The 26,409-nt window shown below is 38.7% G+C and overlaps 2 protein-coding genes across 2 annotated transcripts; one reads left to right on the forward strand and one right to left on the reverse strand.

Annotated features, from left to right (window-relative positions):
* Positions 1-3,466: 3,466 nt before the first annotated feature.
* Positions 3,467-4,327, reverse strand: LOC120351074 (glycine-rich cell wall structural protein 1-like). Its single transcript, XM_039427031.1, has one exon. The coding sequence runs from the start codon at positions 4,325-4,327 to the stop codon at positions 3,467-3,469; it is 861 nt and encodes a 286-aa protein (XP_039282965.1).
* A 4,100-nt stretch (positions 4,328-8,427) lies between these two features.
* On the forward strand, positions 8,428-15,349 carry LOC120351075 (uncharacterized transmembrane protein DDB_G0289901-like). Its single transcript, XM_039427033.1, has 3 exons — positions 8,428-8,622; positions 14,489-14,591; positions 15,264-15,349. The coding sequence occupies exons 1-3, from the start codon at positions 8,428-8,430 to the stop codon at positions 15,347-15,349; spliced, it is 384 nt and encodes a 127-aa protein (XP_039282967.1).
* Positions 15,350-26,409: the final 11,060 nt, after the last annotated feature.

Consider the following 26,409-nt stretch of genomic DNA (forward strand, 5'->3'; position numbering starts at 1 on the left):
TGCTGTCTTAGCAAATTTATTAGTTCAGCTGTGCTCCGTTGGTTTCCCCTATAAATATTTGAAAATGTTTAAATTCAGATCCATGTAAAAAGTCCAAAAGCTTCTCCATGTTTTCTAAAAATATTTTTGGCTTTCCATTTGGAGACCTGTACAGAGAGACAATTACCATTCTGGTGATGCGATTTACCACACCTGTTACTTCGAAATCCAACTCTTTGCAGAGAAAGTCACAATTTAAAGACTCGAAAGAGTCATTCAAACTTTTACTGTATATAGCTACACCACCTCTCATGTGTTGTATCCTACAAAACCCGTTCAACAAGCAATGATCATTCAGTTTAACAAAAGATAATTCATCCCTTCCACACCAATGCTCACTCATACAGATAATATCAATATTGTTATCCAGTGCAAAATTCATTCATAGTTAGATCTTTGTTAATGAAACCCTGAACGTTAATGGAACCCATCTTCAACCCTGATCTATTAGTTGCCGCAAAGCTTAGCTCCGTTGTGAGACTCGACTCCACTCTAAAAAATCAAGTGCAATCGGTGGAGATGATTCTAAATTTGATAGTTGAATGTCAATGTATTTCATAATGCTGTCACTAACATATTCTTCCCCTGCTTATTTAGATGCATACCGTGAGAGTATGACAATTTTTCCTATATTACTAATATCAATAAAACTACAGTTTGAGAACAGATTACAAATTTGTTGCATCTTCTTGTTAGTCTGTGCTATCGCCTTATTAACACATGACAAGACCGCCAAGTCATATCAATGAGGAATGGAGAAAACAATAACATTAGTTCTGTAGAGATACGCCAGATTCTTCCGTAGCGCCACCAGCACGTCTCCCGCCTCAGCTCGTTCTATCAGAATTTTTGTGCATAATATTAGATTTATTATGTGTAGAGCCGCTGGACTGAGGTTTCAATTCACATCCACCCTCAGAATGAGCACCGTCGAGTTCTGATTGGGTGAAAATGGGCGGCTTGACGATCCCGGAAAGTTTCTCCTTAAGGCACTCTTTTGATTTCACAAATAACTCATTGTATAGTGTCCTCCATTTATTTATCTCAATTTTATCCAGTACTTTCTCGTTCCTCAGAGCAAGATTGTCCGCCTCCAAAGTTTCAATTGAAGTGGACATTGAGAGGACTCTATCAGACAATGATTTTTTCTCAGCCTTGAGTAATAAAATTAACTCGTTTAATTCACAACTTTCTGAATGGCTTTTAGTTTTTATTTGTTCAATCTAATTTGTCATATTACTTGAGAGAGCTAAGATCATCTCTCTGTTGCAAGAGCTCAAATTCTCGCAGGCTCCGATCCTCAACCCTGACCGTCCTAGCTGTAGGTGTATTAACACCCATATCACATACCACCGGGGTGTTTGACACACTATTTTCCCGACTAGAGGATTTTATTGGAGAAATTAAGCCACTTTCATCAAGCGAGATATCGCGCCTACCACCTCTGACATTCTTATTATTGCCATCTGGGACAGTATTTGCCACAACCCTCGCATGGCTATGGGCTCCGCCATATTCAAACATACTCGCAATGCTGGTGTCCGTTTTCAAACTCGTGGAACACCCCACCTTGAGACAGCACCATGCAATATTCCCATTTGCCAACGAGCGATCCCGTCTGTAACTGTAACCGTCGGTTTTTATGCCCTGATTTCCCTTTCTTGTTTGAAATTTTTCAATGAAACTCGACATTTTTGTGTGGGATATGACGATCGGGAAGTCAGAAGAGAGAAGGACACCCAGAAAAGGATCAGCAGAAAGGAGAACATAGGAATGCCGAGAGAGCTGTCAAGGCCAAGGACAAGGGAGCTCCTGATTTGATGGGAATAATTACTGGGATATCATAATTTATAATTCCATTCCAAGTTCATAATCTGACAATCCTCATATACAGAAGTAGTATAAAAAGGGCGACTCTGGCACACAAGTGTGCCAGAGTCTCCCTTAACCTCAAGGTCTTCCAAGTTGACCAAACCTAACCTCAAGGTCACCCAAGTCAACCAAACCTAACCTCAAGGTCACCCAAGTCGACCAAACCTAACCTCAAGGTCACCCAAGTCGACCAAACCTAACCTCAAGTCCACCCAAGTCAATCAAACCTAACCTCAAAAAAAAAATTAAAAAAAAAAATTGAAAAAAAAATTAAAAACACATAAAATCGGGAATAAATGGGAAATAAATCACTGGGGATCTTGAACTGGGGGCTATAAAAGGAGTTGTTCTGCAAGGAGTGGGACATTGTGTTTTGTGCAGTCGTGCCGCCAGTACGTGTGTATGTGATTTTGTGTATTGTTTTGGATTACTTTCATCTTTATCATCATCAAGAGTAAGTACCAGTGCATTTTTGAGCTATATATATTTATATTATATTCCTGAAAAAAAAAATTAAAAACACATGAAATCGGAAATAAATGGAAAAAAAAAAAAGAAAAAAAAATTAAAAACACATAAAATCAGGAATTAATGGAAAAAAATTGAAAAAAAAACAAAAGAAAAACATAAAATCAGGAATAAATTGAAAATAAATAAAAAAAAAATTAAAAACACATAAAATTGGGAAGAAATGAAAAAAAATCAAAAACACATAAAATCGGGAATAAATGAAAAAAAAGAACTTTGGGCTCTGAACTCTGAACTTGGGGCTCTGAACTCTGAACTCGGGGCTCTGTACTCTGAACTCAGGGCTCTGAACTCTGAACTTGGGGCTCTGAACTATGAACTTGGGGCTCTGAGCTCGGGGCTCTTAACTCTGGACTCTGGACTCAGGCTCTGAACTCTGGACTTCTGGACTCTGGATTTGAGGCTCTGAACTCTGGACTTCTAGACTCTGGACTAGGGGCTCTGAACTCTGGACTTCTGGACTCTGGACCCTAAACTCTGAACTCAAATGTCCTGCGTTGTTGAAAATGTCTGTCAACAAGATAATACCATGATTAGTTCCTCCTCCTCAAGCTCAATCACTGCATCCTGCAGACATAGCTCACTGTTTGACAACATGTCATAGTAGACAGAATACATCTCAGTGCTGACAAGCCATCTTATACCAAACAGAGAAAAGTGGTGGTGGTGATGGGGATAACCTTCCTTGTCAACAGTTCTATGACAATGCCACCCCATCATGACTCACTTCTCAATTCTTCATTATCATTAGTATGAAGAAGTATCATATTCTATATAAATTAAGTCTTTAAACATGAATCCTCTATGGTGTAGTGGTTAGCAAGTCAGCTTCCCAAGTTGGAGGTTCTAGGTTCGAATCCAAGGCGGTAAAGGTGAGTATAAAAGGTCAGTATCAATAGAACCAGAGGATATATTTTTTTGTATGTAGTGGGTAGAGAAAAAAAAACCATATTTTTATTCTTCCCATATACATTTATTTTCCATTATAGAACAGAATATATATATATTAGTCATTGAAAATCCTCTTCTATATTTTGTGGTCTCCTGATAGACCTCTGCTGACCTTTCCTCTCGTTCTGAAATGCTGCATAATCCAACACTTTGTACAGTATCCCGAAAAGCAGCACTGTAGATAGATATTAGTAGAGCAGGGTATCCTGAACAGCCCTCTGGTCGCCCCACCACTGCTAGTCACTCCGCCGCCAGTTGTCCGGCCGCCACCGGTCGCCCAACCACTGCTAGTCACTCCGCCGCCAGTTGTCCGGCCGCCACCAGTCGCCCCACCACTGCCAGTCACCCTGCTGCCGGTCGTCCAGCCGCCACCGGTCGCCCCACCACTGCCAGTGACCCCGCCGCCGGTCGTCCGGCCGCCGCCAGTCGCCCCACCACTGCCAGTCACCCTGCTGCCGGTCGTCCGGCCACCACAGGTCGCCCCACCACTGCCAGTCACCCCGCCGCCGGTTGTCCGGCCGCCGCCAGTCGCCCCACTACTACCAGTCACCCCGCCGCCAGTCATCCATCCACCACCAGTCACCCCACCACTGCCAATCACCCCACCGCCGGTCGCCCCACCACTGCCAATCACCCTGCCGCCGGTCGTCAGGCCGCCGCCGGTCACCCCATCACTGCCAGTCACCCCGCTGCCGGTCGTCCGGCCGCCGCCGGTCGCCTCACCGCCGCCAGTCATCCGGCCACCACTGCCGGTCGCCCCACCACCACCGGTCGCCCCACCGACGGCTGCCATCCCCCCACCAACAGTTGACCTGCTGCGGCTGGCAATCGTCCTGCCGGCTAAGGCCAGGATGGCTTCAATTTGACAGTGGTCCTTCATATATAGGGGACTCTGGCTCGGGATGGTCATGCAGGACCTGTCACTCTGCATGGTCATGGAGACCTCTATCACACCAGATTAATGTGTCCATGGTGGACATGCTGGATCAGGATGTCCATGGGAGGCTCTGGATCAGCATGGCCGTGCTGCTCTGGATCAAGGGTGGCATTGAAGATGGATATTTTCAGCAACTCCCACTTCGCCTCCTCCATGTTAGGACATTTAGCATGGGCATTCTCAATGACCCCAGCTCCTCCTGTCACATGTACCATGCTCACCAGTGTTCAGCGTGTCTGTGGCGGGACAGCAGTGTCATCCACTCAGTGGTCAGTCAGTCAGTTCAATTACTGATCAGTCACTCTTCAGTCACTGTTCAGTCACTGTTCAATTACTGTTCAGTCACTGTTCAGTCACTGTTCAATTACTGATCAGTCACTGTTCAGTCACTGTTTGACTGTTCAGTCACTGTTCAGTCTCTGTTTAACTGTTCAGTCACTTTTCAGTCACTGTTCAGTCACTGTTCAGTCACTGTTCAGTCAGTGGCACTCAGAATGTACTTTATAGCTAAACTATATCTAAGGAGATGGTAGGTAACAAGTAAACAGTTTGGAATACAATTAGCTCTTCATCGATCAATTCAACATCTATTTCATTGAAAAGTTTACTACAAGCAGGTATATCTCTGTTCCAAAATCCAAGTTGTTTTTCATATTGAGTGTGCAGAAAAGTGATGTATCCATGATGTTTCTCCTTTGTCCATGTCAAGCAGGTGTTGTCCCAGGTAGTAGACTCCTTTTCCAGCACTAGTCCTTGGCAAGTCCTCTATGTTGATGTCTGATAGTCTTCGGATGGTATTCAGTGATACCTCTGGAACACTGTTTCAGATAGAGACAATACCCTGTCATTGTTTTTGAATCACCTCACAACCTCTTCCCTTCAGGTAATTGATGCTCCTTCGAGTCAGAATATAGGTGTAGTAGTATTTCTCACCTATACATCATCCTCCTCCTCCTCTTTCTCTTCCTCCTCCTCTTCCTCTTCTCTCCTCATCCTCTTCCTCTTCCACCTCTACCTCATTGTTCTCCTTCATATCAGTTTCCTCTTCCTCATCTTCTACATGATCCTCATCAGATCAAATGGGGAGATTGATGGTGAATTTGTCTCACCATAGTCACCCCACTTTGAGAATAGGAGTACCGTCTTCTCTATTGTTCCAGATACACAGTTGATCCACAAAATGTCTGTTCTCCACAGATGATTCGGCACAATGAATCTAATTGCTATATATCCAATATATAGCCATATGTTACGCATTTGATTTTGATTGTACCTCAATATATTACCTAGTGTCTAAGGTGTTGCTGGTCTCTGCTTTCTCAAGTGAAGACCTTTACAGACCTTTGATCTCTGCTGTCTCAAGTAAAGACCTGTACCAACCTTTGGTTTCTGATGTCTCAAGTGAAGACCTTGACCTCCTTTCACTGATTTTTTCTTTGATGGCTGAATCTTCTGTTTCTTCCCCTTCTCAGCCACCCTACTGACTCCCTTCAGTGATCTTTTCATACCTCCCCCAAATTTTGCCTTAGCCTTCATGATGTTGGTGACTGCTAGTGCTGCAGCTTTTTTCAACACCCCTGCATTTTCAGATCTCACTCTATCCCAGGCTCTCTCTGCCAAGATGCTGTCTGCTACTGCTCTGCTTGCTGTATCACCACTCTTGGAATAGGCAATATCATGCTCCTTGCAAGCCTGATCAAGTTTGTTGATTCCTGGATCAGCTGGATTAGCACCTTGTGCTAATTGCTTCTGAAGTTTTGTTCCTGGTCCACAGTATTGATAGCCAGGGATATGAAGTTCAACTAGTAGAATGTCGATTGCCTTATTAACTTTTGTACCAGCAGCTTCTTAATAGCTGACAGAACACCTCTTCCTCTATAGATCTTCTGACTTTTCTCCTCACTAAAATCATGCCTTGGAGCAATAGATCCTCTCCCAGCCACTTGTCTCTCAAAATGTCTTTGACCACCTTCTCTACTATCATCCAAAAAGCGTTTGATTGTATTCTTATACTTGGCTTTGTTGTAGTTAACAATCTCACCTCTTGGATCATTGTTCTGTCTGTGCACACTGGTCCAGTTCAATATTTCTCCATAGGCCTGTCTGTCAGCGGATTCAACTAATGCACGATTTGGATTCTTCTTGAAAATCAACTCACAAAGTCCCAATGTAGCTGTGAAGGTCTTTTCTTCCTGATCTACAGGGTCAGTCAGCACAATTTCATCACCATTCTCTCCAAAAGTTAAATAATTATTGCCCAGGTAGTAAGCATTGTCTCTCACTCTTGGCCCAAAAGTGTCATCAAAATTGTCATTGTCCTTGCTCAATGATACTCCAATGTAATCAGCTACCTGTTTTCCAGCTAGATCAGTTTGATCAAGGATATTCTGAACTGTTGTACCATGACTTTCATTCAATAATTGTTCAACATTCTTATCATCATCCTGTCCATCTCCAGACAGCTCCTCATCACTGCTATCATCATATCCTCTACTCATATTATACTCCTCACCCTCATCCCCTTCAAATGCCTGCTTTCCTGCTTTCCATAGTTGCCGTCCAACTCCTGAGGTGCCTGCCATTGGACTTGAAACTTCTCCAGTTCCATATGATTCAAATGTTGGTGACTCTTCATCAATGCTGGAGAGTTGGAGCTTATGTTTTGCTTTACTTGCACCAGTAAGTCCATGCCTTGTATATGTGACATGTTTAACAAATGGTGTTGTTGGTGGAGTGGGATATGTGTGGTGTGTTGATGCTGCTGAGAAAGGACGATGTTCTGATGATAACAACTCTGGCTTGGATTGTCTCTGCCTACCCTTCACATGTCTGGAGCGCATTTTTATTCTAGGCTTCAGATACCTAGGACGCTTTTTGGATGCTCTTGATGGAGGTAGTTGTGGTTGTTGAACTGGCATCTGTTGGAGAGTTTCGGCTAGGTTGACTAGTGGCTCAGCTAGAGGTTTGAAGTGTTCCACATGTTTCTCTTCTGCAATCCGTCTACCCAGCATGATTTCCTTATGCCTCCTTTTGATTTCACACTTCAACCTAGCAATCTCCAATATGGTAGGAGCAACCTCCTCCAATGTCGGCTTATGGTTCCTTTGTTTGATATACATACTGGTCAGTATACTGAGGTCTAAGGGTTTGAGCTCAGCTATTTATACATTTTGGACCCATACCAAGTGCCGAGTGCCACTGACTAAACAGTGACTGAACAGTGACTGAACAGTGACTGAACAGTTAAACAGTGACTGAACAGTGACTGAACAGTGACTGACATGATTAATGACATATTTTTCCTATATTACTAATATCAATAAAACAACAGTTTGAGAACAGATTACAAACTTGTTGCATCTTCTTGTTAGTCCATGCTATCGCCTTATCAACACATGACCAGACCGCCAAGTCATATCAATGAGGAATGGAGAAAACAATAACATTAGTTTTGTAGAGATACGCCAAAATTCTGTAGCGCCACCAGCACGTCTCCTGCCTCAGCTCGTTCTATCAGAATTTTTCAGTGACTGAACAGTGACTGAACAGTGACTGATCAGTAATTGAACAGTGACTGAACAGTGACTGAACAGTAATTGAACAGTGACTGAACAGTGACTGAACAGTGACTGAACAGTGACTGATCAGTAATTGAACTGACTGACTGATCAGTAATTGAACTGACTGACTGACCACTGAGTGGATGACCCTGCCATCCCACCACAGACACGCTGAACACTGGTGGGCATGGTTAATGTAACAGGAGGAGCTAGGGTCATTGAGAATGCCCATGCTAAAATGTCCTAACATGGAGGAGGCGAAGTGAGAGTTGCTGAAAATATCCATCTTCAATGTCACCCTGATCCAGAGCAGCATGGCCATGCTGATCCAGAGCCTCCAATGGACATCCCGATCCAGCATGTCCACCATGGACACATTAATCTGGTGTGATAGGGGTCTCCATGACCATGCAGAGTGACAGGTTCTGCATGACCATCCCGAGCCAGAGTCCCCTATATATGAAGGGCCACTGACAAGCCATCCTGGCCTCAGCTGGCGGGACGATTGCCAGCCGCAGCGGGTCGACTGTTGGTGGCAGGATGGCAGCTGTCAGTGGGGCGACTGGTGGTGGTGGGGCGACCGGCAGTGGTGGCCGGATGACTGGCGGTGAAGGCCAGACAACCGGCGGCGGGGTGACTGGCAGTGGTGGGGCGACCAGCAGCGGCCGGACGACTGGCGGCAGGGTGACTGGCAGTTGTGGGGCGACCAGTGGCGGCCGGACGACCAGCAGCGGGGTGACTGGCAGTGGTGGGGCGACCGGTGGCGGCCGGACGACCAGCGGCGGGGTGACTGGCAGTGGTGGAGTGACCGGTGGCGGCCAGACAACTGGCGGCGGGGTGACTGGCAGTGGTATGGCCATCAGAGGGCTGTCCAGGAGACCCTGCTCTACTAATATCTATCTACAGTGCTGCTTTTCGGGATACTGTACAAACTGATGGAGTATGCAGCATTTCAGAACAAGAGGGAAGGTCAGCAGAGGTCTATCAGGAGACCACAAAATATAGAAGAGGATTTTCAATGACTAATATATATATATTCTGTTTTATAATGGAAAATAAATGTATATGGTGTCATAGTTCTGCTCCATGGGGAGGACACTGGAATATATAATCTGAATCATAAGACAATAAACTAAGATTATAATCGTTCAACCATGAGTATGGTTTCTTTGTATAGTAGGTCTTACCTTGTGTTGGCAAATATTGCAGCCTATTTTGCTCTGTGGAGGGGGGTGGATGTACAGTAAGAAGGGAATTAACAATTTAAATGGTTGGATTAAAGAAAATAATTGGACAGTCACAGTAATTGAGGTTATGATTAAACGGTATGTAGTTGTAGGTTAGGTTGACCGGCCTTTGTTTTACTGGACTATTGGTATCATTTAATTCAGCGTATCTAAGTAGAATGACTGGTGTATGGATGGAATAGATTGGAAAAATTAATTTGCTCAATAGAGGGTTTGGCGGTCTACAAAGGTAGCCGAAGTAAGGGATCTGAATTTCTAACTTAACACTGTAGGTGGTTATATTATAGTGAGATGGAATTGAATCCAATTTGATGATAAAATGCAGTTCAATTTGAATCTGCTGAGTATGAATTATGCTGTCACTAGGATCAGATAGTAACTTAGGAGTGAACTTTTTCTCCGAATGATGACTAATATATTTAGAATCCAATAATTGTACCATGGTTGGGAAAGATATTAGACCGCATGAAACAACAGACAGAATAGCAAATCCATGCAAACCAGGTCTCTGATAAGTACTATAGGTTGTATGAAGGCAAAATGCTGAACCAAAATAGTAAATATTTCGAGTACCGAGTTTAATTCTAATGTTGTCTATATGATCTATTACCTCTCCTTGCAACGTTGATCGGCTGATAATGCAGGATTCACTTCACCTCGGTGTGGTAGGCTAGTGGGAGTCGATTTATCATTTGATTCTTCAGGATATTCCTGATAAAAAGATTTATTTTTTGGTAAGAAAATCAACCACTATTTACCACCAGAAGAGATAATAGTCTCATAATAGATACTATACTCGATAATGTCTGACTATTGCAAAACAGTATGTGTCCTGCACAATCAATATGTGTCAGTCGAGAAAGAACAAACTTGGAGGTGTAATGAAGTGAATCCAGTTTGATGTAACGGTAATATGGATATATATTCTGAAAAATATACTTTTACAGCAGATATTTAATAAATTAATGAACGGATTATACAAATTATGATTTTCAATGGATACAGAATGAATATTGGATGATAGCGGATTTGAATCTTTAAATTATGATATTATGTAAAAATTTGGTACTCTTTGATCGAACAAAATAGAACGGATAATAGCCCTTGGGAAGGGTCGAAACTGCACTAGTTAAGTAGGCAAAATGAGTTAATAGAGAATAATGATTCAGAAAATTATTATCAGGGTGTGGTTTCGCCTAAGGAGAATAGACCTTCTGGCTAAGTACAGCATATATATTTAAATTTATTTAATACAATAAGAATCATCTATGAGAACTTTGTACCCTTAAGACTACACTCATGACTTTTCTTAAATGGACAAATTTGTACGCTGTGTAATTTTCATAGATTCATGGGGATCCCCTTTTATATATTCGAATAACTTATGTAGACTTTTGTTTCCGTTTCTTGTTTTCGAAGTATATTCGGCTGTAGAATGTATCGTTCCGGCTGGATCCATCAGCGTGGCAAAAAACGTCGAACAGACCTCACTAATAAAGTTTTAGGGTTTATTAAAATGAAATTGAAAATTTTAATATCACAATTATTGTAGGAACTTTGGAGCAACTTCTTTAAAACAGAAAGACAAAGATTGAATTACATTAAACAGGAATTAAAGCTTTTAAACAATTAAGTACATGGACTAGGTCTGCATCCTACCAATGATTCTTGCAAAATGGCCTCAAGTCTTCCTCTTCTAATTTTCACTTGAGTTTCTTCTTCAAATTTTATCTCACCAAATTTACATATCAATCTAGGATTGGTCAGATTCTGTGACATAAACAATATGCTGAAAGGGTGGTGTCAATGTGTCCAACTTTGAAGCTTTTAAATAGGGCGAAATTCTTGATTTTGGATTGTTCCAAATTATCGTTTAGTTTCATATAATTATAAGAATACACAAATAAATAATGAAATTCGTCTATGATGATATGCATTTGTGAATAACTTCGAAAGATAGCTAATGATTATAGAATAAAGACATGCTTTTATAAAATAGAGTAGACATAATATAAGAATATATATGCTTGTAATAATAATGAACATAATAATAAAGAAATATTTCTTTTTTTTGTTTAAGGTTTTTTATATGTTAGAATATCGACCATCAATCATCATATATACTGGCACCAATCTGTCTTCCTATTTCTAACAATATATTTTTATGATAGTTCATTAAATGAATATTCAGGCCTATTCGGCATAGAAATAAAAGTATAAAAATGAAAAAGTTAATATTATATAATTTTTATGATCCATCATTAGTTGAACTGCCTTCTCAATTTGCTACTTGTTTACAAGTTAGCTTTGGTCTGTTTTGGGGTTATGTTTTTGTTTCAAATCTAACCATCGAATATAATTTCACAGATCCAATCCATAAACATACAAACATATATGGTTTTTTCTGTGACAAAATTTTGCAAGGCATATAATTACTGATTTATTTATTTCATACTTTGTAGGTTAGATAACAGTGGTCCATCTACCTCAGATAAGATTGGAGTGTTTTTCGGTGATAGAATTTATTTTATTCTCATAACGGCCTATGAATAAATCTATTATATAGTTTGAGGGCTGTAAATCTTTGGTACATCACAAAAGTCCCTCTAAATCGAATCTGCGGGTTTATGATTCAGGAACAGGATCTATGAGCGTGCAGGCTCGATTTACTCAAGTACAAAATGATTGACTCGGTATCTGCTGTCTTACATAGCTGGTCCCAATTAACTGAGCAAATGTTCGGTTCATCAAACACAAAACAATTTCAAAGTGCCCTAGATGGTGCGCAGACTCATCTGGTGCAATTTAAGGTGATAAGGTACCCCTTAATGGCACGCAGGTCATTGGTAAAAACCTTTAGGAGTGAGGTTTGTCCCTCTAATCTCCTATAAATGATATAGAGTCAAGCTGATTTTTTCAGGTTGATCTCTTCACAAAAGGTGAGTGTAAATGATACAGTGATACATTTACCTCAAAGTATAGATTTTCGGCATTTTGCCATGCAATACAATGTCTAAAACATAGATACAACTTCAACGGTTAGTCGATATCGGGTAGCTAATTTCCGGCTACTTTTCTTTCGAGCGATCATGTGTACTGAGTTGATGTTTTCATTAGATACCACCTGTCCTGAGTGACCCTCACGCAAAAATAGACATAGAACATTTATAACGTTTAAATTTTGGCTAAATTTACATTAATCAGTAAGTATTATGTTGTTTAAATTTGATACAGACTGGATGAATCAATTCTTTTTCACAATTTTGAACCATTACTTCATATCGTTGATTTTAGGGGTCGATATCTAATTCTTTTTCCAACAATATAGAATAGACATATTAAATAAACATAAAATTATTTTTGGGTTTTCTCATTGGTTTTTTACATAATACACACTCATAAACACAATATTACCTCGAACAATTTTACAATTTTTGGCATTTGTGAAGTTGGTACTTCTGCTTGATGCGTTCTTTTGCTTACAGCTGATTATTGATTTTCATAATCTCCAAGCAATTTCCAGTATTTTCAGGCCAAATGCTTCTATTCTAATATCCTCAACATTTCATTTAATAATATTTACACAATTTGTGCACAGATTTTGAATTGGACAAATTTATCTGGCCATATTTTTAATAATTATCCCTTTTCCAGGTCTGTAATGAGATGTCCACAAGAATTGTTTTTGGTTTGAGTGGGAACTCGACCTCGCCTCGTTGTGGACAAATTATCAAATATTTACACGGTGAGTATTACAGATATAAAAAATTGTTTACATCATTATCTTCTCTAGTTGGATTGATGCCTACTTATCTCGCTAACTACTAATGTTTGTTTATCCTTTCGTTATGATTGTTTACATCCATAGTTGTGATACCTTCTCCTTAGGTTAGCTAGGCTAATACTGTGAACTGGATCTTTGTTGTTGATGTGTCATATAAAATTTTTCAGTAATACTGGATATCCTTCAAAGTTGACTTGATTGAAGATCTTTCATGTAGTATTATGGTGATAAATAAATTTTGGATAGGTGCTGACTTCTTAAATATTCCAATACGAGGTGAAATGAGACACGTTCAGGTTATGTTTACTATATTGTTGTTATTGGAGACAATCTCAACCGCTAAGAATGAATCCAGTGCATAATATGCTGTTAGAATATGAAGCTTTACTATTATTTAATGAAGTTGAATTTGAAGTTTTACTCCGCCGTCCCTCATTCAGTATTATTTGATTAAGCTCGTTCCTTTCCGACGATTCATTTTCACAAACTTGAGGCCCTGGTATTCCAGATATCGGTTCAAAATATTTATCCGCCTTGTTCCTTTTACTCTATTCCAGCAATTACTCAATTTTGATTGTTTTAATACCACCATTCATCAGTTTTCTCCAATCACATTCCCTCACTGCTTTCGGATCATGTTCACTACACCAACCTATACCAGCTTTCCATTTATATCTTCCCATCATGCTTACAATAATAATAAAAAACATCAAATTGCTAATCTTCACTTTATCAACAAATTTTCTCAATAACAGCATCACAACCTTTAACAATAACATCATCATATCAATATTGCAACCTTCCGTTAATACAGCAGCCACACTGATAATAGACATAATACAGTACATCAAAACGTTTCTTCTCCCTTTCATAATACAATTCCTTAATGAACAATAATCAAGTACTTTCATTTCCCATATACAACTCATTAATCTTTTCGATTTCATACAACACATTTTTATATTCAATAATTCCATCCGATAGTCCATCACATCTTCCTCCCAATAACAATAATCCATGATTGCATTTCTTTTATTTCCAGGTTTTATTCCAATCGTCCTTCCAATTTTTGTGGTCACATAGATAAGTGGCTTGCTCGAATCTAATGTGCCTTCTATGCATGCTATCAGTTGCTTTCTGTCCCTCGTCCTGGAGCCGGTCGTTGTGGTCCATCTCGTAGGCTGCTTCACAGTGGTTCTCGTCCGGTGTCTGTGCGTCCTTCTGGCGGTGCGGTTTGAAACGGGCATGGGGGCATCGGCGGTGTGTTTCTTCCCTCTCTTCTTCCACCTCCTGGCCTTCCGATGCTGGTTCCTCCTCCTATTCCTCCCAAAGTCGTCCAGCTGGTCCCAGGTCTCAAGCTCCTTCTCGGCGGCTGGTGGCTGTTTAGGCCCGGTGTGTCTCTGCCTTTTTCCAAACATTGTTCTCCTTGATTGATGTTTGGATGTTGGCACTTTTGACTTTGTAGGCTTGTATTTATTTTCTGAGGGTAGTTGCATATGTTTGGATTTTGTTGCTGTTGTTTTGTGGCAATGTGTACTATTCTCAATACTTGGGGGCGTTCTGCTTACAGGTGGATCCGGGATTGTGTGCGGTAACTGCTGCTGCTCAACTTGGATTTCAAGGAGGCCTGGGGTCGTCGCGCATATACTCCATCCAGGATTGTTGCATACAAGGTGAGTTGAAGCAGGTGGTAATTTATTTGTGTTTTCTATCATGGTCCCTTGTAGGTCATTCTGGGAGTCCATGCAGCAGCTTACTTCTTCTGTAAGTGAGGTGCATGCTATTTCCGGTAGGGCTTCAGATCTGGTAAAATGGATGATGTCCTTTGTAGATTGTAGGTCCTTGCAATCGGTAGAGTGAGTATCAAGGGTCACATGTGAGTGTTGTTGTATGCGTCCTTCTACATCATTGACCTGCCTTGCTACTTTAGTAGTTATACCCCTCCTCTAATCTATGGTCTTTGGTGGTTATGTTAGCACATACTTTATCAAATATGTCATCCAATCAATTTATGAGTTTGTTGTCAGCATCGATAAGAAATTGTTTAAACTTCTCTATATTCCACTTTCTCTCTCCCTGTCGCTCACGCTCCCACTCCCTCTGCTCTTCTCGTTCCCTGTCTCTCTCTTCCTGTTGCTTGCGCTCTCTCTCCTTTTGTTCTTCTCGGTCCCTGTCTTTCTCTTCTCTGTCCTTGCGCTCCTACTCCATCTTCTCTTCTCCGTCTCTGTCCATCTGTGCGATAATCCAAGACATCATTTCCACAAATTTCCTGTGAATGCGAATTCTTGTGCCGTCATCGCAGGTCTGTGGGTGTCTTCCCATACTAATGTTTTCCTCTGTTTTAGGTATCGGCAGAGTGGTATGTGGAGACGAGGTGGTCGGCGGGACTGACGCATTGGGGATTGCAGCATCACCAGTGACTGGCTCTTAATGATGTACGTCTGGATGAGAAACGGACGAGTTTGGATTGGTGTTGTCCATCGTGAACCAATGAATCCGCGGATAATATTATGAAATTTAAGCAGCAGTTCAGTAGTATGTGAGCAGACAAGTGAATTGATGCTGATTTGCTTAAAATAATATAAGTGATGAGATGAGTGAACAACAAATATTTATCACAGTGATTAGTGCCATGAGATGACTAGAGGATAATTCAGTTCACGTTGATCTTCAATTGTTTGAGGTAAAACATATAAAGCAATTAAAATTTAACAATAAAATATAATATATAAGACAAAACATATAACAATTTCCTGTGAGGTAGGATATGAAACCTTCTTGTTTTATAATTTCCATGTGGTTCAGTCCACATACAAAATTAATCTGTTGAATCTCAAGTTCATTCTTTCTCTCCCCTAAAAATTCATCACTAGTTGACAAATCTTCTACCCACATTGATCATGCAGGGCACGGCTTATTGATAATTGAGGTTCTGTGTCACTCTAGATTGATTATGATTGCTATGATGAATTTTCAGGCTGAATTTGACAAGTTGCGTTTGATTCAAAGTTTGAAAAAATTTCTGGGTACTAGAGAAATAATTATGTAATCTAATAGTGTAGCTGTACATGCCTAGGGGTCTCATCAGAGGCTAACACAGTTGGGCGCCATGTGTCATAGATCCGCTCCATGGGGAGGACACGGAAATATATAATCTGGATCATAAGACAAGAAACTAAGATTATAATCGTTCAACCATGAGTACGGTTTCTCCATATAGTAGGTCTTACCTTGTGTTGGCAAATATTGCAGCCTATTTTGCTCCGTGGAGGGGGGTGGATGTACAGTAGGAAGGGAATTAACAATTAAAATGGTTGGATTAAAGAAAATAATTGGACAGTCACAGTAATTGAGGCTATGATTTAACGGTATGTAGTGGTAGGTTAGGTTGACTGGCCTTTGTTTAACTGGACTATCGGTATCATTCATTTCAGCGTATCCAAGTAGAATGACTGGTGTATGGATGGAATAGATTGGAAAAATCAATTTGCTCAATAGAGGGTTTGGCGGTCTACAAAAGTAGCCGAAGTAAGGGATCTGAGTTTCTAACTTAACACTGTAGGTGGTTATATCATAGTGAGATGAAATTGAATCCAATTTGATAATAAAATGCAGTTCAATTTGAATCTGCTGAGTATGAATTATGCTGTCACTAGGATCGGACAGAGATAGTAACTTAGGAGTGAACTTTTTCTCCAAATGATGACTAATATATTTAGAATCTAATAATTGTGCCGTGGTTGGGGAAGATATTAGACCGCATGAAACAACAGACAGAATAGCAAATCCATGACAACCAGGTCTCTGATAAGTACTATAGGTTGTATGAAGGCAAAATGCTGAACCAAAATAGTAAATATTTCGAGTACCAAGTTCAATTCTAAAGTTGTCTATACGATCTATTACCTCTCCTTGCAACGTTGATCGGCTGATAATGCAGGATTCACTTCACCTCGGTGTGGTAGGCTAGTGGGAGTCGATTTATTATTTGATTCTGTGGGATATTCCTAATAAAAAGATTCATTATTTGGTAAGAAAATCGACCACCATTTACCACCAGAAGAAATAATAGTCTCATAATAGATACTATACTCGATAATGTCTGACTATTGCAAAACAGGATGTGTCCTGCACGATCAATATGTGTCAGTCTAGAAAGAACGAACTTGGAGGTTTAATGAAGTAAATCCAGTTTGATGTAACGGTAATATGGATATATATTCTGAAAGATATACTTTTACAGCAGATATTGAATAAATTAATGAACAGATTATACAAATTATGATTTCCAATGGATACAGAATGAATATTGGATGATAGCGGATTTGAATCTTCAAATTATGATATTATGTATAAATTTGGTACTCTTTGATTGAACAAAATAAAATGGATAATAGCCCTCGGGAAGGGTCATAAACTGCACTAGTTAAGTAGGCAAAATAAGTTGATACAGAATTATGATTCAGAAAATAGAATAAATTAATAATTAGAATTATTATCAGGGTGTGGTTTCGCTTAAGGAAAATAGACCTTTTGGCTAAGTAAAGCATATATATTTAAATTTATTCAATACAATGAAAATCATCTATGAGAACTTTGTACCCTTAAGACTACAGTCATGACTTTTCTTTAATGGACGAATTTGTATGCTGTGTAATTTTCGTAGATTTATGGGGATCCCCTTTTATATATTCGAATAACTCACATAGACTTTTGTTTCTGTTTCTTGTTTTCGAATTATATTCGGCCATAGAATATATCGTTCCGGCTGGATCCTTCAGCATGGCGAAAAACGTCGAACAGACCTTACTAATAAAGTTTCAGGGTTTATTCATATGAAATTGAGAATTTTAATATCACATTCATTGTAGGAACTTTGGAACAACTTTTTTAAAACAGAAAGACAAAGATTGAATTACATCAAACAGAAATTGAAGCTTTTTAACAATTAAGTACATGGACTAGGTCTGCATCCTACCAATGATTCTTGCAAAATGGCCTCGAGTCTTCCTGTTCTAATTTTCACTTGAGTTTCTTCTTCAAATTTTATCTCACAAATTTACATATTAATTCAGGATTGGTCAGATTCTGTGACGTAACCAATATGCTGAAAGTGTGGTGTCAATGTGTCCAACGTTAAAGCTTTTAAATAGGGCGAAATTCTTGATTTTGGGTTGTTCCATAAATTATTGTTTAGTTCCATATTATTATAAGAATACACAAATAAATAATGAAATTTGTCTATGATGATATGCATTTGTGAATAACTTCGAAAGATAGCTAATGATTATAGAAATAGACGCTTTTAAACATAGAAAGACATAATATAAGAATATATATGCTTGTAATAATAACGAACATATAATAAATAAATATTTTTTTTTTTTGTTTAAGGTTTTTTATATTTATTTATTTATTTATTTATTTATTTATTCTTACAAAAATCTAGGAGTGCAACAGGCATAACAGCCCAAAACGCACTCATGAATACAGGAAATACATTATTAAAAATTATTACAAAAAATAGATATATATAAATACTAGAAAAGTAATAAAAGAGAATGATTGAAATGGTACATGTGAAAAACAGAAAAGGAAAATAGTATAATAGCTACTCTGAGAAAGAAAAGAACAATGTTAAAGGTAAATGATAAAATTTGAATTTTGATATTCAATAAGATCAATCATAACCACATAAAATAACAACATATAACCTACATATTACATATGGTTCTAAGAGAAGTGATAATAACTAGACAAAAAGGGATCAAAAGGGAAGTGGAAAAAATATTAAAAGTTAGTTAGTGGAAAAGGGACCATGGAGAGACAAAAAAAAGGCCATTGTGAAAGCCAGAAAATTAAACACAGTCTAAATTACTCTTCAACATGAAGAATGGAGACATTTTTCTCTTGATAAGCTCCATTTAGACAAGCAGAAGAGATCCACCTGACCATCACAGCAGAGGAATATACGAGGAATACGATTCATTGGTGAGTAATAATGACCAACCGTGTTATCTACAGATTGAGAACTCTTGCCGATTACGATTATTGAAGACAGGAACCTTAAAATTCAGCCTTGCCAACAGATTAGGACTGCTCACGGAACCGTTCACAAGACCATAGAGGAATAAACAAGAAGTACCTTCCGTCTGGATGCCAAAGTCTCAAAGCTGAACATGCTGCGCAACACACCAGTTGGAAACCCCAAAGGACAAGGACGATTCTGTTTTCTACAAAATAACAATCTCAAGAATTTATTCTGAACAATTTCAATCTCATGTATCAGACCCACCTGATGGGGATCCCAAACCACTGCGCAATATTCAAACAAGCTCCGAACAAGGCTAGGAAAGAGAGCCATCAAGCCTTCAACATCTCTAAACCCAGCCGTAGATCTCATGATGAAACCCAGCATCCTATTAGCCCTACCAACCAAAGAATGGACATGGGGAGCAAAACTCAGAGAAGAATCAAACCACACCCAGATCCTTGAAACTATCGACTCTAGAGAGTTGAAAGCCGTTAATTCTATAATTGAAAATAGGATAATTCACTTACGAGTGTAGACCATAAATTTACATTTGCCAACATTGAGATCGAGGCCGTTATCAGTGCACCACCCCGAGACAAAATCCAGGTCACTTTGCAGCAGAACAGAGTCATTATGACAATCAATCCTCCTGTAGATCTTCAAGTCATCAGCAAACATCAAACAATTGGATTGCAACAGGCAGCCAGGTAGGTCATTAATAAACATTAAGAACAACAAAGGACCCAAATTACTACCCTGAGGCACACCAGAGGAACTGACATAAGTGCTAGATTTCAAATTCAAGACAGAAACATAATTAAGACGATCACTCAGGTAGTCAGAAAAGAAACTAACAAGCTGAGGCACCAAACCAAAACTAGATAATTTGCAAACAAGCCGCTTATGACTGATTCTATCGAAAGCCTTGGAAAAGTCAGTGTATACTACATCCACTCTACCCCCAACATCAAGCGCCTCTGAAACATCAGCTGTGAACTCAAGCAAGTTAGTTGTGGTTGAGCGACCCCTCAGGAAACCATGCTGACTATTAGATAAAAAGGGACCAATATGACAAATCACACAATCATAAAGCACTCTCTCAAATACCTTAGCAAAAGGTGACAATTGAGTTATTGGGCGGAAGTTGGATATGTCATTCCTTCTTCCAGACTTAAATATGGGAATAACCTTACCATTTTCCATCTGGTGGGGAACACTGAAGACCTCAAGGACAGATCAAAGATGAACTTCATGGGAGGCCCAGTATTTCAGCACAACCCTTTACAATAAATGCAGGAACATTGTCAGGGCCACAGCCAGAGCTAGGTCTCAGATTACCTATTGCTGCCAATATTGTACTCAGGTCAATAGAACCAATTGAAAGGGAAGGGATATTAATTCCAGGATTGATGTTGCCATCGTCGACATCAGCCAAGTGTGTGTCATCAGAAAAAACTGAAGAAAAATATTGAGCGAAGCCATCCGGCAAATCATGCAAACCAAAAACCTGGTCACCCAAATGCATACCTTCATGAGTAGAGCCATTAGTTCTCCTTGAGTTGACAAAACCCCAAAAGCTCTTGACATCACTTTTGATACCCGACTCCACCCTGGATATATAGTTACTATATTGCCGAGCAATCAACTGCTTGACCCGAGTTCTCAAGCTTTTAAATTGTTCCAAGGTATAAAGAGAAACTCTTCTTTTTAGCACACCTATCCTTCCTTTTCATTAATCCTATTATTTCAGCATTAAACCATGGTGGATATTTAGTGCCTCCCGCCTGACCCTCCTCTTTGGCACACAATTATCAAAGCACTCATAGATGAAGTTGTAAAATATATCAACAGCTTCATCCACACCAGAAGAATTATAAATAAGTTCCCAATGACAATCTCTCAACTGAGTATAAAGCATGAGATAGTCTGCCCTCCTGAAGTCATACAGTTCAATACAATCGAACGGGAATTAGGAAATGTGGACAACATCTGAACTGTAATGACAAGCGATGGATGGTGAGCATCCTCTGGAACCAGGAAATATCACAACGCTCGACATTAATTTCAATGCTGGAAAAGACCAAGTCCAAGATACGATTATTACAATTGAGAACTGTATTACAGAGAGCCAGCTCATAAAAGTTAACGAAAGAGGCCAATCTTCTGGCAGAAGGAGAGCCCAGCTCCAAACAATACCTATCATTGGTATTTCAGGTAAGTTAAAATCCCCCAAAAAGATCAACTTATCACCAATAGCTGCATAACAGATTCCAGGTGACTCAAATAGGTATCGAAGTACTGAAAGCTAGAAGAGCAAGGAATGTAAACAGCGATTACTGTATGGCTAACACCCTCAAAGTTGATATTGACACCAAGACTCTCGTACGGATCAAGAGTTAAACAGGGACATAGATTAGAGCGAACCCTACGATTAACAGCAATCAGGACCCCACCGCCCATACCTTGTGGCCTATCTCTCCGATAAATAATATAGGAGTCGGTGAACAACTCACTGTCCATGATTCCATTACACAACCACGTCTCAGTGATAACAATAACATCATAATCAGAAGCCAAGAGTGAAGTCAGAAATGAGTGTGTCTTTGTCCTCAAACCTCTAACATTTTGATAGTATATTGATAAATATTTATGCTGCTCATTCACTCTCTCCATGATATGTTAGAATATCAACCCTCAATCATCATATACTGGCTAAGCTAATCTGTCTTCATATTCTAACAAGTAATTTTTTATGATAGTTCATTAATAAATATTCAGGCCTATTCGCATAGAATAAAAGTATAAAATAAAAAGTTAATATTATATAATTTTTATGATCGATCATTAGTCGAACTGCCTTCTCAATTTGCTACTTGTTACAAGTTAGCTTTGGTCTGTTTTGGGGTTATTTTTTGTTTCAAATCTAACCTTCAAATATAATTTTACTGACCCAATCCATAACATACAAACATATATGGTTTTTTCTGTGACAAAATTTTGCAAGGCATATAATTACTGATTTATTTATTTCATACTTTGTAGGTAAGATAACAGTCGTCTATCTACCTCAGATAAGATTGTAGTGCTTTTCGGTGATAGAATTTATTTTGTTCTCATAACGGCCTATGAATAAATCTATTATGTAGTTTGAGGGCTGAACAATCTTTGGTACATCACAATGGAAAGAATAAAAATATGGTTTTCTTTTCTCTACCCACTACATACAAAAAAATATATCCTCTGGTTCTGTTGATACTGACCTTTAATACTCACCTTTACCGCCTTGGATTCGAACCTAGAACCTCAAACTTGGGAAGCTGACTTGCTAACCACTACACCATAGAGGATTTATGTTTAGAGACTCAAATTATATAGAATATGATACTTCTTCATACTAATGATAATGAAGAATTGAGAAGTGAGTCATGATGTCAAACAGTGAGCTATGTCTGCAGGATGCAGTGATTGAGCTTGAGGAGGAGGAACTAATCATGGTATCATCTCATTGACAGACATTTTCAACAATGCAGGACACTTGAGTTCAGAGTTTAGGGTTCAGAGTCCAGAAGTCCAGAGTTCAGAGCCCCAAGTCCAGAGTCCAGAAGTCCAGAGTTCAGAGCCCCGAGTCCAGAGTCCAGAAGTCCAGAGTTCAGAGCCTGAGTCCAGAGTCCAGAGTTCAGAGCCCCGAGTTCAGAGCCCCAAGTTCAGAGTTCGAAGCCCCGAGTTCAGAGCCCCGAGTTCAGAGTTCAGAGCCCCAAGTTCAGAGTTCAGAGCCCCGAGTTCAGAGTTCAGAGCCCCAAGTTCAGAGTTCAGAGCCCAGAGTTCTTTTTTTTCATTTATTCCCGATTTTATGTGTTTTTGATTTTTTTTTTTTTCCAAATTTTTTTCAACCCTCCTTTACCCACGCACCAATTTTCTTCAAATTGTACCACGTGCGAATCTATAATGAACTGAATCTATAATGAACTTTGAATCTATAATGAATTATTGGTGTGATCACTCTTTAAATATATTCGAGATTGGTATTAAATATCAATTAATGAACCTACAAGATCATAACTATGAATGACAAGTTGAAAAATGATATTTATTGAATAAGTCCATGTAACAATCACAATTTGATCAATAAGAATTGAATTGAGGGCCTACAAAAAATTTAAATATGTAAGCCTATTTCACTTTAACTTATAATACCAGCATTTGAATCTACAATTCTGTATTAGGTCTAGATATAAACTCAAATATTATGTTTTCAATTTCATTTATTTCCAACCTTTATTGAAATAACTCTATAGATTCAAATGTATACACTATTATGAAACTCAAAAAGCTTTTTATGTTTTTAGTGAGTTCACGAATAAGTAGCATGTATATATGTATATTCAAGTAACCTACGTGTGAGCAAGTCTGTGCTTGAGAAAAACAACACCAATGAACAACAGTTTTCTCATTGTAACAACTCACAGGATCGACAAGTTGTGAGTGATTTTGAATGATTCTTACAAACAAACTTTTTTGCACTTAAAACATCTAATTGTTGTGTTATTATTTTTGTGTTTACCACACTCATGACATGGTCCTCTTTTTCGTTCATTTGGAAGCTCAGTTTCCATCGCAGCTGCTTGAAATCCTGATTCACGATAAGAAGAAAGATACAACTGAATGTCTGTGGGTAGATTTTTCAGCATTGCTCTACTTTTGAAGTTTGTCTCCAAAAGACCAAATGCTAATCCATGCAGGTATTGTGATCTCCTGAATTTTTCTGGTTCGATTTTCCCATAATTATTTGCAACATATATTACGTGAGAATTTACACCAGCCATATCAAGGAATCGAAAAAATAGTGACAAAGGCCATCGTCTGGTATTCCTTGCTGTTGAATATGCAGAGCATTTTTGATCAACAGTGTCGACCCCTCCTTTCGTACTATTATAATGTAGAATCATTTCGGGCTTTCCAGTGTCAATGTCGATTTTCCCTACATTGTCCATTGTTGAAAGTAGTAGAACACTTTTATTCTTCTTTGGCACAAAGGATACAAGAGTACAGTTGTCTTGGAAACCAAATAGAGATGACCGAACAGGACGTTGTCGATTTGCCAGAAATTCGGGGGGGATTTCTCTCTTATTCTTTTTCATAGTCCCTGTGAATGTTATTCCATTGTCAAGAAGATACATGGCTAGTGGGATAACTGGAATAATAATTATCCGAGGTCAGATTGCAGTTGGTGTTCATAATAGGCTGTACAAGCCGCTTCACTACATCTTCTGGCTTGTTGGAGACTGCAAAGGGACCTGCAAATTGAGTACCACAATACACTTCGAAGTTGAATGTGTAGAATGTCTTGCTGTCACATAGAGAATATAATTTCGAACCATATTCTGCCGGTTTTGCAGGCATGTACTGTACAAATCCACAGCGCCCACGGAAAGGATGAAGCATTTTGTCAATAGTTACGTATTCAGATAAACAGTAACTCTCCTTACAGTTTTTGTTGAACTGTTTGTATATACTCCTGATTGCTGCTAATTTGTCAGTCTGCTGTCTTTCACTTCTTGTCTCTCGATCGTCGAACCTCAAGGCTTGAAGAAGTAGAGCGAATCTGTTGTAGCTGTATACAGCTCTACAAACCAGCATCCCTGTACCATCTGAATTCCAAGAAATACATGCATTGGCACGGTTACCCTTACACACTGACAAAATTATAAGTAAACCAATAAGGGCCATTATTTCTGCCCTATCTGTAAGTTAATAGTCTCGATCCCTGTATTCTTTCCCTCCTGCCAATTTTTTTTCCTTCACCAACTCACGTTTTGACTCAATAAACTGATTTGTATGTAACACTATCCCGTCAATCACATTAATTGAAATGAATTTCAGAAAACAATCAATTTCACTAGCTGCATCCCTAGCAACGCGAGTAGGCCCTGGTAAAGTCTTCACAATATTTCTACTTGATGTTTTTGCCTTGGGCAGTGCAAGTGAATTAGAAAGCCAGAATGTTTCTTGGTCTTTGCTCATAAATACACTAGAATCACAATCTCTTACTCCAGGAAATACAATATCTTCGTCTGCAGACTGTTTGCTGTCACTTGAATAATTATCCACCAAAATATTCTCTTCCTCGCCATCACTATTGTCCAAAAAATCATAATTTTCTTCCGGTTCCTCATCTGAGAGCTCTTGTAGGACACGCTGGTAGTCATCTTGTCTGTAAGTAGATTGTTCACTCATAATAAATCACTTATATACTTGATATAACTAGTGTATATAACACTATATACACCACTACATATATAACTATACAATTACACTTGATACAACAACACTATACACTTATATACACTAATATACTTCATTCACTACTTTCAAATCGCATAGTACCACATGCGGCATATAGTGCAGACTATTGTTTTTGTGTTGTACCGTGCGCGGCCCGGAGTGCTGACAACTGTATTGCTCAATTCAAAGGCCAAGATCGTACTGACAGGAGTGGGAGAAATAGCCAGGAATGTACTGACACATTTGGAACATTTCCAGCATATGTTAGCTGTCCGACTATGTCAACAAATCAACGTCAGAGCAAAGATATGATGGATAAACAAAATCTGCGGCATGCAGTGCTGCAGCGCGGGTAACGAAGGGTTAATTTTTTTTTTTTTTTTTTTAATTTTTTTTTTAATTTTTTTTTTTTTTTTTTAATTTTTTTTTTTTTTAAATATTTTTTTTTCATTTTATTTTTTTTAAATTTTTTTTTTCCATTTATCCCGATTTTATGTGTTTTTAATTTTTTTCTTATTTATTCCCGATTTTATGTGTTTTTAATTTTTTTTCAGGAATATAATATGAATATATATATAGCTATAAAATGCACTGGTTCTTACTCTTGATGATGATGGAGAAAAGTAATCCGAAACAAATACACGAAAATCACACACACACATGTACTGGCAGCACGACTGCACAAGACACCACTGTCCCACTCCTTGCAGAACAACTCCTTTTATAGCCCCCAGTTCAAGATCCCCAGTGATTTATTTCCCATTTATTCCCGATTTTATGTTTTTAATTTTTGTTTTTTTTTAATTTTTTTTTTTGAGGTTAGGTTTGATTGATTTGGGTGGACTTGAGGTTAGGTTTGGTCGACTTGGGTGACCTTGAGGCTAGGTTTGGTCGACTTGGGTGACCATGAGGTTAGGTTTGGTTGACTTGGGTGACCTTGAGGTTAGGTTTGGTCAACTTGGAAGACCTTGAGGTGAAGGGCAACTCTGGCACACTTGTGTTTGCAACTTTTTTTTTATTTTTTATTTTTTTTTCTTTTATTTATTTTTTCTTTTTTTATTTTTCTTAATTCTATTTATTATATTTTTTCATTTTTTTTTTTTTTAAATTTTTTTTTATTTTTTTTTTTTTTTAATTTTTTGTTCAATTTTTTTTTTCCATTTTTATTTTTTTTC

Source organism: Nilaparvata lugens, chromosome 4 (assembly GCF_014356525.2).
Source record: "Nilaparvata lugens isolate BPH chromosome 4, ASM1435652v1, whole genome shotgun sequence".
NCBI lineage: Eukaryota > Metazoa > Arthropoda > Insecta > Hemiptera > Delphacidae > Nilaparvata > Nilaparvata lugens.